This window comes from Hemiscyllium ocellatum, chromosome 9 (genome assembly GCF_020745735.1).
Source record: "Hemiscyllium ocellatum isolate sHemOce1 chromosome 9, sHemOce1.pat.X.cur, whole genome shotgun sequence".
Lineage (NCBI taxonomy): Eukaryota > Metazoa > Chordata > Chondrichthyes > Orectolobiformes > Hemiscylliidae > Hemiscyllium > Hemiscyllium ocellatum.
In genome coordinates, this window is record NC_083409.1 from 115,505,463 (window position 1) to 115,519,995 (window position 14,533).

Sequence of the window (14,533 nt, forward strand, 5' to 3'; positions counted from 1 at the left end):
GGTTTGTGAATATCAAGGGATCAAGGGTTATGGGGAAAAGGTGGGAGAAGGGGTTGAGAAACTGATCAGCCATGACTGAATGGTGGAACAGACTCAATGGGCTGAATGGCCTAATTTCTGCCCCTGTGTATTATGGTCCCATGAGGCCACTCCTGTTGTGCGGGTTTTCTCAGAGAGTTATCCCACTCCCTTTTCTGTTTCCTGTCAGGAGGTAACATTTACTTCTTTATGTATTTCTTCCACTTTGTTTGGAAGGTTATGAATAAACTCACTGCCCTTTAATGCTCAGCACTGCAGACCCAAAACATGAGATAGAAAACAAATGGGAACTTCCAGTCCTGGAGTTCTCCTGTGTCAGAAACAGCTTGCTGGAAGTTGTGAGCATTGGCAACTGAATGAAAACATGCAGGAGGGTTAATCTTGGCACCTGTGGACAATGTACAGCTCACTGCTGATTGGCCAGCAGTCACTGTATATTGTGCACACTGTCAATGTTTCCCTCGTTTATCTGACCATCTTTTCATTTCCTTCAGTGTGTATTTCTGCTTGGCCAAGTCTCCCTTGGATTGCAACTAACATAACTGATTGCATTTCCCTTCATGACACAGTACTCTCCGGAAGAAATACTCGAATATGACTATGATTATAGTGACGGAGACTTTATAGAGTTTGACTATCATCCAACTGAGGAAGTCCCAACATTGGAGCAGACAGAATTCCCAACTGAGGTAACGAGGAGCCCAGCCTCTACATGTCAGCATGGTCTGTTATCTTTGTCCACCCGATCTTCACCTGTACCTCATCCTGCCTGTCGTTCACCTGTACCTCATCCTGCCTGTCGTTCACCTGTACCTCATCCTGCCTGTCGTTCACCTGTACCTCATCCCGCCTGTCATTCACCTGTACCTCATCCTGCCTGTCGTTCACCTGAACCTCATCCTGCCTGTCGTTCACCTGTACCTCATCCCGCCTGTCGTTCACCTGTACCTCATCCCGCCTGTCGTTCTCTATCCTCCTTACCAGAGCTGTCATTCACTCTTTCTCCATACCAACTCCTTTCCACATTTTCCTCACTCTCTGCTAGCCACCACCTTGTACCATCATCTCTGTCTCCCCCTATCCCTCCCTCACATCCATCTCCAGACCCCTCCCTCCTTCCTTTTTTTCCATCCTCTGACCCTTCCCTCAATCCCTCCCTTCCTTCACAAATCATCAATTTTTTTGGAAGCAGCTGGAAATGAGAAGGATTCCAAAAGCAGTCCCCTGGCCTGAGAATCTCATGTTTCCCCATTTTCGGGTCATCATTATTTATGCTTTTTTCCATTCCATCTCTCACCACATTTTTCAGAGAAAGAAATCCATTTCATTCATCAAACTGAAGAAGGATGTTGGACAAACTATAACTAAGAACATTGCGACAAAGATTACTTCCAAAAAAACTTTTACAACTCAGAAGAGGAAGCAGCACCTTTCCAGCCACCAATCGTCAAAACTTCAGGTTGGGCCAAATGTAGCAAAAAACCCAATCAAGATCTTCCGAGGAATCAAGATTGGAAGATCTCTGATGACCCGAATGATCCCTAAAACCACCCCCACACCTCCCTAAAAACCCTCCCTTGTTATTCCCCAATCATGTCTAACCCTCCCTCACTGGCTAAACAGAGACTTGATTCAACTGCTTTATAAATTAACTCTAGTTTTGTTTCATTGTTTTGGTTTGAATTCAGGTTGTGAACAATGTGCTGCCAGAGGAGACAGGAGAGGAATATTACTATGAAACATATGAAGGAACGACCAGCTCAGCAGCTCGAGAGAAAGCGAACGAGGTAAAAGGAAACTGTGAGGGTTGTGGTTTTCAGAGAGTTTTATTCCTGGTTTGTGTTTCCTCAGTCTGTCCCATTTCCAACTTGAGCTGGTTTAAATTAACCTTAATGTCTTTTTCTGGCTGAGAGCTTGATGTCCAGGCTTGTGAGGGTTCCAAAGCACAGAGAAAGACTCAGACATAAAGCTGACCCTGTGCTGAGTGTGATGGAGACTGTAAGTGGCCAAATGAAAGTCTGCAGTTATGGACTGTGCCCCATTATCTCACGGGAGGAGATACTGAGAGTTGTTGAGTTACTCAGTGAGAGAGGCACATCTGGAAGTAACTGCTCTCAACCCGAATCTTTCTTCAGCATTTTAGTTTCCTTTGCCAATAACATCATGAATTTTCAGCATTTTTACAAAATCTTTGAGAAAATGCTGTTTGTATTGGATTTGGTGAATGACAAATTGATCAATTTGTTTGAGATAAATCCACTCATTTTGCTTCTGCTTTCTCCAGGAATTGCTGATTCTATTTAACGTGATGATAAATGTGAATCAAAGTGAGAGATAATGCTTCAGGATAGAATTTTCAACATTGATTTGACTTTGTTTGATTCAGTGCATCTTCCACTGGGCTCTGTTGTCTGAATGATTTGAACCATTACCTGTTGAGCTATCTGGAACAACAGCAAGTTAACTGAGCCCTGTGAACCTTTTCTAGCATTTAACTTGACCGTGGCTGACCTGTTTTTAAACTTATCCACGTGACATAAAGAACCTCTGAAGCTGTCCTTTGGCCCATCAAGCTGCTACCATCAAAGCTTCAGTAAAACTCCTCCTCTCCCATTTTCATAGACTCCCCACAGTGTGGAAGCAGACCATTCAGCCCCTTTAATCCATGGCTAATCCACCTAGCCTACACATCCTTGGATATTATGGGCCATTTAGCATAACCAATCCACCCAGCCTACGCGCTGTGGGAGGAAACCCACACAGACACAGGGAGAAGTGCAAACTCCACACAGACTAACACCCAAGACTGGAATCGAACCCAAGTCTCCGGCACCGTGAGGCAGCTGTGCTAATCACTGAGCCACCATGCCATCCCTGCCTTTGTTAAAGCCTTTAACAAATCAGAATCCATCAAATTCTACATTCACTTGACCCTAGAAATGAGGGAGAAAGTTTTAGATCCACAGTCCTCCCGTCTGCCTGAGGAAGTTCATTCTGACTGACCCCTGTGACTGGCCCCTGACTGACCCCTGAGTGGCCCCTGACTGACCCCTGACTGCCCCTGACTGACCCCTGACTGCCCCTGAGTGGCCCCTGACTGGCCCCTCTGACAGGCCCCTGTGACTGGCCCCTGTGACTGACCCCTGTGACTGGCCCCTGTGACTGACCCCTGTGACTGGCCCCTGTGACTGGCCCCTGTGACTGACCCCTGTGACTGGCCCCTGTGACTGGCCCCTGACTGGCCCCTGTGACTGGCCCCTGTGACTGACCCCTGTGACTGACCCCTGTGACTGGCCCCTGTGACTAGCCCCTGTGACTGACCCCTGTGACTGGCCCCTGTGACTGGCCCCTGTGACTGGCCCCTGAGTGGCCCCTGTGACTAGCCCCTGTGACTGGCCCCTGTGACTGGCCCCTGTGACTAGCCCCTGTGACTAGCCCCTGTGACTGACCCCTGTGACTAGCCCCTGTGACTGGCCCCTGAGTGGCCCCTGTGACTAGCCCCTGTGACTGGCCCCTGTGACTGGCCCCTGTGACTAGCCCCTGTGACTGGCCCCTGAGTGGCCCCTGTGACTAGCCCCTGTGACTGGCCCCTGTGACTGGCCCCTGTGACTAGCCCCTGTGACTGGCCCCTGAGTGGCCTGGTTTGAAGCCCATGTCCCTTGTTACAGACTCACCCAGCAGTGGAAGGTGCAGTTTATTCACACTGACATTATCATTGCAGTGGGAACAGTCCCATAAATGTGAGCATCATCACAATACTGACAAAGCCTGGACTGGTACTGCGTTACTCCTTCACACTGGGGCTTATCTAGATGAGATTTGCTTTGATTGTATCAAACTGCACGGTTTTAGAAACAGCATCTCAGTTAATGTTTCAGCTCCCAGTGATCCTTCTTCACTTTGGAGTTTTTCCAACAATTCCTGCTTTTGTTCCTGATTTCCAGTATCCACAGTTCTTTGGAATTTTTTTGCATGGCTTTGGGTTTTTCTGGAGTTTCACCTCTGTCCTGTTCATTGATAGAGTTACAGAGCATAGAATCAGGCCATTTGGCCCATCTGCCCTGTGCTAGGGTTTCTGTTCCACTCAAACTTCGTCCCATCCCCTCCACAACTCATCCTATCCACAAAACCATCAGCTGATCAAAATTCAAACTGAGTTCTATTCCTCTGTAAGTCCCCAAACACTCTTTGTCCCAGTTCTATAGAAGGTTCCCAGAATTCCAGAAAGTCAGTCGTTACAATCCCTGTGCTTAAACAGGACAACAGCAAGTGGTCAAGAGAGTTTATCAAACTCCATCTGATAAGTTTTAAAATTCTAAGTCTTTGAACCTTCCGAAATAACTGAAATGAAACAAAGCAAAGTCACGTTAAACATTCTGATCCGGTCGCTATCTCTACACTGACGATTGCTTGCAAAGGTTTCCCAGAGGTGATGATGTCAGAGGAAATGTCCTCTTCATTTCCTTATTCATTTCAAGCTGTAATAATGAATACTTGCTTTTCGTTTATATAACTGATTTCTGGATACAGTCTTGCTATTTTATAGAAATGTTCTTTTCAAAATAATAAGCCCACTTCCTGATGCAGTAAACGCAGTGATTCATTCAGCTCTCCTTCGGGATGTGATTATCCCAATTCACTCAACAACCACTGAGTGTGACCTTCACCACCTCTGGGGCTACTTTGCAATGCAGCGTACGGTACAATTCAGCTTGGGCTTTGCTAACACAATGCTCATTTCATTCTCATTTCCCAAACACTCTGAACTTCACTCGGGCAACAATTAGACAAACATTGAAGAAGACTATAAAGATGAATATCTGACTGGAGAGGATTATCATTTTGAAAAGCAAGTGACTGATGAAAATGAACAGGACCTCAATGAGTATGACCTCAATGGGTACGATTTCAAAATGTACGATCCTGGTGAATATGATGACAAGGAATATGATGAGAAAGAGTATGACCCCACTGGGCATGACCCCACTGGGCATGACCCCGCTGGGCACAATGCCAAAGTTACTTCCACCAAAGGGACCAGTGATAATGACCAGGAATTCAAAGCATATGATGTTGAAGAATATGACCCCAGTGAATATGACACCAAGCGTTACGAAGATGAATATTATTATGAAATCACAGAATACGAAGATAAAGACCCAAAGACCACAGCTACTGGGGTGGAGTTTGGTGCTGGGGTACCTGCGGAGACGAGTGTAAGTCCACAGCAACTCTTGTTGCTGCACATTCAATGGTTTTGCCTTTTTTTCTGGTAATTAACTTTCAAAGCTACATGGAGACAATGTTCTTTTCTGATTTTCTCCAGCTCTCAGTCACAGTTCCAGCTACAGGCCTGGAGACTTCGAGGGTGACATTACAATGAAATCTGCAGAAGTGGGTTTATCTGAGAGGCTGATTATCCAGCGGAATTCTGTGTGGAATTGGTTATGATGCATGTGTCTGACAGGATTCCACAGGAGATTGGGGTTAATTGAATAGAGGACTGCACAGAGGAGGAATTAAGGATTTGTTTGAGGACAGAAAACCAAAAGAATGAATAAATTAACAATTTTGAGTTGGCAGATTGTCAGAAGTGATAAGTTGGAGATTCAGTGTAAGGAGGTTTTTCTGCGATGTTCTAATGGTTTGGGGTTTCGACTTTGGGAATGGATCAGGCCAAGTGAAAGCTGGAGCAGTGGGAAATCCGAATTTGAGGTTGAGTGTAGTGATGGAGAAAGACAAAGACAGACAGGAGTAATGGTTTTGAATTTGGAAAAGGCCCATTGTATTAAACAGAAATGTGATTTGTTAAAAGTGGCCGGGCAACAGCCACTCGAAGGTGAATCTGTGTCAGAGCAGTGGGAGGCAGGCGAGGGGGATATGAGAGAGGCTTCAGAACAAAGATGTTCCAACAAAGAGGAAGTTGGGAAGGCAAAATCCAGAGCCCCAGGAAGTCAGAGAGCACCACGTAGAATACAAAAATAGCGAGAAGCTTATGCCAGATACTAAGAGCTGAATGCTGAGGAAACCCCCGGAGGATAAATAATGCAGCTGTGAAATTATAAAGGTCAGTCAGAGTCTTAGGGTGAGAGGGCGAATATTTTGGACTAAAATCAGACATTTCCTCCCTCAGAGGTCTGTTACATCTTACTGATACTGTCATGGACAGATACATTTGCAGACAGCAGATTGGTAAGGAGGAGGTCACGTACGTTTCTTTCCTCTTGTTAGTTCCCTCACCAGCTGCCGCAGCTCCAATCTAGCAGCTATGTACTTTAGGACCTGACCAGCTCGATCAGTGATACTGAAATCCCCCACCCAGAGGACAACTTACATTCCTGCCACCCTCAGTGCTTCCTCTAAGTGTTATTCAACATAGAGGAGTACTGATTCATCAGCCAGGCGAGGAGGGTGTGCAGTAATCAGCAGGAGGTGTCCATTCCCATGTTTAACCTGAAGCCATGAGACATCATGGTGTCCAGAACCAACATCGAGAGCTCACAGGTCAACTCTCTCCCAACTCTAAAGAGGAAGTCTTTGAGGAGATAATGAGCAAGTTAGATAAAGGAAAGCAAGTGGACATGTTGTATTGGGAGTTCCAGGAGGCCTTTGACAAGGTGCTGCACAGGAGACTGTGAAATAAAATAAGAGCCCGTGGTATCAGGGGCACGGTGCTGGCGTGGATAGAGGATTGGCCGACTGCCAGAAGGCAGAGAATGAGGGTAAAGAAGGTTTTTTCAGGATGGCAACAGGTGACTAGTGGAGTTCCATCAGGTCAGTGTTGGGACCACAGCCATTCACATTGTACATAAACCATTTGGATGAAGGAACTGAGGACTTTGTTGCTAAATTTGCAGATGACACAAAGACAGGTTGAGGGACGGGTGGAGGGACAGGTAGTGTTGATGACATGGGGAGACTGCAGAAAGACTTGGACGGGGTTGGAGAGTGGGCAAAGATGTGGCAGAATGAATACAATGTTGGAAAGAATGAGGTTTTGATATTTAGGAAGAATAGAAGCAGAGACTATTTTCTAAATGGGAAAAGGCTTTGGAAATCTGAAACACAAAATGACTTAGGAGTCCTAGTTCAATTCTCTTAATTTGAACAAATAGTTTCAGTTGGCAGTTAGGAAAGTAATTGCAATATTAGCAATTCATTTCAAGAGAAACTATATAAGGATCTGGTCAAACTGCATTTCGAATATTGTGAGCAGTTTTGGGCTCTGTATCTGAGGAAGGGTGTGCTGGTGTCAGAGAGGGGTCCAGGGGAAGATCACAAGAATGATCCTGGGGATGAAGGGTTTGTCATATGAGGAGGGGTTGAGAACTCAGGGTCTGCACTGAATGGAGTTTAGAAGGATGAGGGGATTTCTGATTAAAAGTAACAGAATATTGAGAGGCCTGGGTAGAATGGTCATGGAGAAGCTGTTTCTGCTAGTAGGAGAGATGAGGACCTGACAGTACAGCTCAGGGTGAAAGGACAACTGGCCAAATGCTGGCATATTGGACTGGATTAGGTTAGGATAGGATTAGATTACGTTAGGGATATCTGGTTGGCATGGACGAGTTGGACCGAAGAGTCTGTTTCTGTGCTGTACATCTCTCTGACTCTATAACTGAGATGGTGCAGGAGGCAGGGATTCAGAGCTTTGGATCATTTGGATCTCTTCTAGGGGAGAGGTGACCTGTACAAGAGGGACAGGGTTGCACCTGGAGGGGGACAAATATCCGGGAGGGGAGATTTGCCAGACCCCCTTGGGAGAGTTTAACATCGTCTGGCAAGGGGTGGACCGTACATAGTAGCGAGGCAAGAGCAAACATTGAGGCTGGTACAGAATTAAAAGAGCTGAAATGTATTGCTGGAAAAGCGCAGCAGGTCAGGCAGCATCCAAGGAGCAGGAGAATTGACGTTTCGGACATAAGCCCTGCTCCTTGGATGCTGCCTGACCTGCTGCGCTTTTCCAGCAACATATTTCAGCTCTGATCTCCAGCATCTGCAGACCTCACTCTCTCCCACAGAATTAAAACAGAGCAAGTTAAATAGACAAGAGTACGGCTGGGAATTTTGGAAAACTGGGTTTAGATGCTATAGGAAGAATAGAAAGGGAGGCAAGAGAGGAGGGGGAGTGGCGTTTTGAGTAAGGAAAGTATCACTGCTGTACTTAGAGAGGATATTCCTGAGGGATTGTCCAGTGAAGCTATATGGGTGGAACTGAGAAATAGGAGGAGATGGTCCCCTTTATGGGAGTGTACTGTAGACCCTCCCAGTAGGGAGTGGGAACTTGAATATTGTAGGGAGTTTGCAGATAGCTGCAAGAATCAGGGGGTTGTAATTGCAGGAGATTTTCACATTTCAAACATAGACTGGGACTGCCATGGTGTTCAGGGTTTAGATGGACAGGACTTTGTTAAGTGTGTTCAAGAAAACTTTCTTAATCGATATATAGATGTGCCCTATGAGAGAAAAAACAAAACTTGACCTTCTCTTTGGAAATAAGGCAGAGCAAGTGACTGAAGTGTTAGTGGGGGAGCACTTTGGGGCCAGCAGTCATAATTCTATTAGTTTTAAAATAATGCTGGAAAAGGATAGACCTGGTTCATAAATTAACGTTCTAGAATGTGTCACAGTCAATGTTGGCGGTATTAGACCAGAAATGTCGTACATTGATTGCTGGAAGGAAACTGCTGGAAGGAAAAGGGATGTCTGGCATGTGGGAGGTATTCAAAATAGAGATAATGAGAGTCCAGGGACACAATGTTCCTGTTAGAATGTAGGGCTGGGCTGGCAGGAGGAGGGAACACTGGAGGCCTAGAGATATTGACTCTCAGATCAAGAGAAAGGAGGAATATCTCAGGTATAGGCAGCTGGGATCAAGTCAATGGCTCAAGGCGTGTGGGGGGAGGAGGAGTAAACTTACAAGGGAAATCGGGAGGGAAGAAAGGGGAGATGAGATCGCTTTGTTGGATAAGGTTAAGGAGAATCCAAAGAGATTCTTCAAGTATATTAAGGGCAAAAGAGCAGCTAGGGAGAGCATAGGGCCCCTAAAAGGTCAATGAGGCTGTGTCTATGTGTGGAACTACAGGAGATGGGTGAGATCTAAATGAATATTTCCCATCAGCATTTACTGTGCAGAAAGCCATGGAAGCTGGGAAACTCGGGGAGATAAATAGTGATGCCTTGAAAAGAGTCCACATTACACAAAAGGAGACGCTGGGGCTCTTAAAATGCAGCAAGCTGGGTAAATCCCCAGGACCTAATCGAGTGTATCCCAGGACATTGTGGGAAGCTCGGGATGAAGTTGCGGGGTCACTATCAGGGATATTTGTATCATTGATAGCCATGGGCAAGGGGTCAGTGGACCAGAGGCTGGCTAATGTGTGGCATTGTTTAAGGGAGAACACAAGGAAAAGCCTGGGAACTGTAGACTGGTGAGCCTGAGGTCAAAGGTGGGTATGTTGTTGGAGGGGATTCTGAGAGACAGCACCTACATGCATTTAGAAAGGCAAGGACTGGTTAGGGATAGTCAACATGGCTTCATGTGTGGGAAATGGTGACTCACAAACTTGATCGATTCTTTGTAAAAGTGACCAAGAGGATAGGTGAGGGCAGTGCGGTGGACAGGGTCTGCATGGTGGACTAGTCAGTATGGTTAGATCACACAGGGCCCTGGGACAGCTAGCGAATTGGATATAAAATTGGCTGTACAGTAGGAGGCAGAGGGTGGTGATAGAGGATCATTGTTCAGACTGGGGGCCTGTGACCAGTGGTGTGCCACAAGGATTGGAGCTGGGCCCTCTGTTGTTCATCATTTATATAAACAATTTGGATGAGAATATAGGAGGCATAGTTAATAGGTTTGCAGATGACACCAAGATTGATGGGATAGAGCACAATGACATCTTGATCAATTGGATTAATTGGTCGAGGAGTGGCTGATGGAGTTTAATTTAGATAAATGCAAGATGTTGCATTTTGGTAAGACAAACTAGGACAGGATTTATATAGCTAATGGTACGGCCCTGAGGAGTGTTGTCAAACAGGGAGACCGAGGGGTTCAGGGACATAGTGTCTTGAAAGTGGCATCACAGGTGGACAGGGAGGTAACGAAGGCATTAGCATGTTTACCTTCATCGGTCAGTGTATTGAGTACAGGGTGGAGGAGCAAATTACTGCAGATGCAGGAATCTGAACTGAAAACAACAAATACTGGAGGTCACAGTGGGTCAGGCAGCATCCAGGGAGAGAGCAAGCTAATGTCTCCAGTCTAGAGGGCTTCATGAGAGTTGAAGTGAAGTGGTGGAGGGAAGAGCATTTATAGGGGAGTGGGAGGGGTGATGGTGACGAAAAGATGTTGATAGTTTGGATTAAGTAAAAAATGAGGTCTGCAGATGCTGGAGATCACAGCTGCAAATGTGTTGCTGGTCAAAGCACAGCAGGTTAGGCAGCATCTCAGGAATAGAGAATTCGACGTTTCGAGCATAAGCCCTTCATCAGGAATAAGAGAGAGAGAGCCAAGCAGGCTGAGATAAAAGGTAGGGAGGAGGGACTAGGGGGAGGGGCGATGGAGGTGGGATAGGTGGAAGGAGGTCAAGGTGAGGGTGATAGGCCGGAGTGGGGTGGGGGCGGAGAGGTCAGGAAGAGGATTGCAGGTTAGGAGGGCGGTGCTGAGTTGAGGGAACCGACTGAGACAAGGTGGGGGGAGGGGAAATGAGGAAGCTGGAGAAATCTGAATTCATACCTTGTGGTTGGAGGGTTCCCAGGCGGAAGATGAGGCGCTCCTCCTCCAGCCGTCGTGTAGTTGTGTTCTGCCGGTGGAGGAGTCCAAGGACCTGCATGTCCTCGGTGGAGTGGGAGGGGGAGTTAAAGTGTTGAGCCACGGGGTGATTGGGTTGGTTGGTTCGGGCGGCCCAGAGGTGTTCTCTGAAGCGTTCCGCAAGTAAGCGGCCTGTCTCACCAATATAGAGGAGGCCACATCGGGTGCAGCGGATGCAATAGATGATGTGTGTGGAGGTACAGGTGAACTTGTGGCGGATATGGAAGGATCCCTTGGGGCCTTGGAGGGAAGTGAGTGTGGAGGTGTGGGCGCAAGTTTTACATTTCCTGCGGTTGCAGGGGAAGGTGCCGGGGGTGGAGGTTGGGTTGGTGGGGGGTGTGGATCTGACAAGGGAGTCACGAAGGGAGTGGTCCTTGCGGAACGCTGATAGGGGAGGGGAGGGAAATATATCCTTGGTGGTGGGGTCCGTTTGGAGGTGGCGGAAATGGCGGCGGATAATACGTTGTATGCGCAGGTTGGTGGGGTGGTAGGTGAGAACCAGTGGGGTTCTGTCTTGGTGGCGGTTGGAGGAGCGGGGCTCAAGGGCGGAGGAGCGGGAAGTGGAGGAGATGCGGTGGAGGGCATCGTCGATCACGTCTGGGGGGAATCTGCGGTCCTTGAAGAAGGAGGCCATCTGGGTTGTGCGGTGTTGGAATTGGTCCTCCTGGGAGCAGATGCGGCGGAGACAAAGGAATTGGGAATATGGGATGGCGTTTTTACAGGGGGCAGGGTGGGAGGAGGTGTAGTCCAGGTAGCTGTGGGAGTCAGTCGGTTTATAATAGATGTCTGTGTTGAGTCGGTCGCCCGAGATGGAAATGGAAAGGTCTAGGAAGGGGAGGGAGGAGTCTGAGACAGTCCAGGTGAATTTCAGGTCGGGATGGAAGGTGTTAGTAAAGTTGATGAACTGTTCAACCTCCTCGTGGGAGCACGAGGCAGCGCCGATACAGTCATCGATGTAGCGGAGGAAAAGGTGGGGGGTGGTGCCAGTGTAGTTGCGGAAGATGGACTGTTCCACATATCCTACAAAGAGGCAGGCATAGCTGGGGCCCATGCGGGTGCCCATGGCAACTCCTTTAGTTTGGAGGAAGTGGGAGGATTGAAAAGAGAAGTTATTCAGGGTGAGCACCAGTTCAGTCAGTCGAAGGAGGGTGTCAGTGGAAGGGTACTGGTTAGTGCGGCGGGAAAGGAAGAAGCGGAGGGCTTTGAGTCCTTCGTGATGGGGGATGGAGGTGTACAGGGACTGGATGTCCATAGTGAAAATAAGGCGTTGGGGACCGGGGAAGCGAAAATCCTGGAGGAGGTGGAGGGCGTGGGTGGTGTCCCGAACGTAGGTGGGGAGTTCTTGGACTAAAGGGGACAGGACCGTGTCGAGGTATTGGGAGATGAGTTCGGTGGGGCAGGAGCAGGCTGAGACAATGGGTCGGCCGGGGCAGGCAGGTTTGTGGATTTTGGGCAGGAGGTAGAAACGGGCGGTGCGGGGTTGTGGGACTATGAGGTTGGAGGCGGTGGATGGGAGATCCCCTGAGGTGATGAGGTCCTGGATGGTCTGTGAGATGATGGTTTGGTGGTGGGAGGTGGGGTCGTGGTCAAGGGGGCGATAAGAGGAGGCGTCCGCGAGCTGGCGTTTGGCTTCAGCGGTGTACAGGTCAGTGCGCCAAACTACCACCGCGCCTCCCTTGTCTGCGGGTTTGATGGTGAGGTTGGGATTGGAGCGGAGGGAGTGGAGGGCTGCACGTTCTGAGGGTGAGAGGTTGGAGTGGGTGAGAGGGGTGGACAGGTTGAGTCGGTTGATGTCACGGCGGCAGTTGGCTATAAAGAGGTCGAGGGCGGGTAGGAGGCCTGCACGGGGTGTCCAGGTGGATGGGGTGTGTTGGAGGCGGGAGAAGGGGTCGTCAGAGGGTGGGCGGGAGTCTTGGTTGTGAAAGTAGGCACGGAGGCGAAGGCGGCGGAAGAATTGTTCAATATCTCGCCGCGTGTTGAACTCATTAATCCGAGGGCGTAGGGGAACGAAGGTGAGGCCCCTGCTGAGGACTGATCTCAGCCGGCTTGGCTCTCTCTCTCTTATTCCTGATGAAGGGCTTATGCTCGAAACGTCGAATTCTCTATTCCTGAGATGCTGCCTAACCTGCTGTGCTTTGACCAGCAACACATTTGCAGCAGTTTGGATTAAGTGACTGGAATGTGAGAATGGGTACAGGAGTATAGGAGCTCATTGAGGACAGGAGTTGGGACGTCATCTTACATCTGTACAAGATGTTGGTTCAATCACATTTGGAGTACTGTATAAAATTCTGGTTGCCCTGCTATAGGAAGGATGTCATTAAATGGAAAGTTTGCAGATAAGATTTACAACAATGTTACTGAGACTGGAAGGTTTGAGTTATAAGGAGACACTGGATACGTGGGGACTATTTTCCCTGGAGCATCGGAGGCTGAGGGGTGACTTTATAGAAATTCATAAAATCATAAGGGGCATGGATCGGGTAAATAGACAAGGTCTTTGCTCCAGGGTAGCAGAGTCCAAAACTAGAGGGCATAGGTTCAGGGTGAGAGGGGAAAGATTTAAAAGGGACCTAAGGGGCAACTTTTTCACACAGAGGGTTGTACGTGTAGGGAATGAGCTGCCAGAGGAAGTGGTGGAGGCTGGTACAATTACAACATTGAAAAGGCATCTGGATGGGGACATGAGTAGGAAGGGTTTGGAGGGATATGGGCCGGATGCTGGCAAATAGGATGAGTTCAGTTGATGAATCCTGGTCAGCATGGACAGGTTGGGCCAAAAGGTCTCTTTTCATACTGAGTGGCTCTATGACTCTATGAGGAGGAATTTCTTCAGCCGGAGGGTGGTGACTCTGTGGAACTCATTACCACAGAGAGCTGTGGAGGCCAAGTCATTGAGTGAGTTTAAGACAAGTTCTTGATTAGTAAGGGGTTCAAGGGTTATGTGGATTAGGCAGGAGAATGGGGTTGACAAACATATCAGCCATGATCAAATGGCAAAGGAGACTCCATGGACCAAATGTCCTCCTATGTCTGTATATCTGATGGTCTTATGGACTGTATCCCACTGTGCCGCCCCCTCTGCTGGTCTGTCCTGTCAATGGGATGGTGATGGTGGGGTCTGGGACATTGTCTGTAGGGTATGATTCTGTGAGAGTGACTGTGTCAGGCTGTTAATTGACCAGTCTGTGAGACAGCTCTCTCAGTGTTGGCACTGACTCCCAGATGTGAGGGAGGGGGACAGTGCAGGGGCAACAGGGCTGTTTCTGCTGTTGTCTTTTCCGGTTCCTAGGTCAATGTCAGGTTTCATTTCTTTGAGACTTTGTAGTAATTGATATAACTGAGTGGTTTGTTAGGCCTTTGTTAGAGAGCAATGGAGAGTCAACCACATCACTGTGGGTCTGGAGTCACGTGTAGGTCAGACCAGGTCAGGGAGGCAGATTTCCCTCCCTAAAAGAGACAGCTTTGTTTTACCCTCTTTCTGGATCTAATTTAACTCGACTTCACTCCAATCTGTCAAAGGGTCAGTGCTGAGGGAGTGCCGCACTGTCAGAGGGTCAGTGCTGAGGGAGTGCTGCACTGTCGGAGGGTCAGTGCTGAGGGAGTGCCGCACTGTCGGAGGGTCAGTGCTGAGGGAGTGCCGCACTGTCGGAGGGTCAATGCTGAGGGAGTGCCGCA

General features: G+C 48.3%; 1 protein-coding gene across 2 annotated transcripts in view; it reads left to right on the top strand.

Annotated features, from left to right (window-relative positions):
* Positions 1-627: 627 nt before the first annotated feature.
* The window catches only part of LOC132819213 (collagen alpha-1(XI) chain-like), a 220,848-nt gene continuing 206,942 nt past the window's right edge, over positions 628-14,533 (top strand). The window contains exons 1-4 of one of the 2 annotated variants that reach the window (XM_060830676.1): positions 628-728; positions 1,349-1,498; positions 1,728-1,826; positions 4,827-5,255. In XM_060830676.1, the coding sequence (XP_060686659.1) occupies positions 4,953-5,255 (303 nt within the window). In that variant the 5' untranslated portion in view covers positions 628-728; positions 1,349-1,498; positions 1,728-1,826; positions 4,827-4,952. The remainder of the gene's footprint in view (positions 729-1,348; positions 1,499-1,727; positions 1,827-4,826; positions 5,256-14,533) is intronic. The other variant, XM_060830677.1, reaches the window with a different exon arrangement.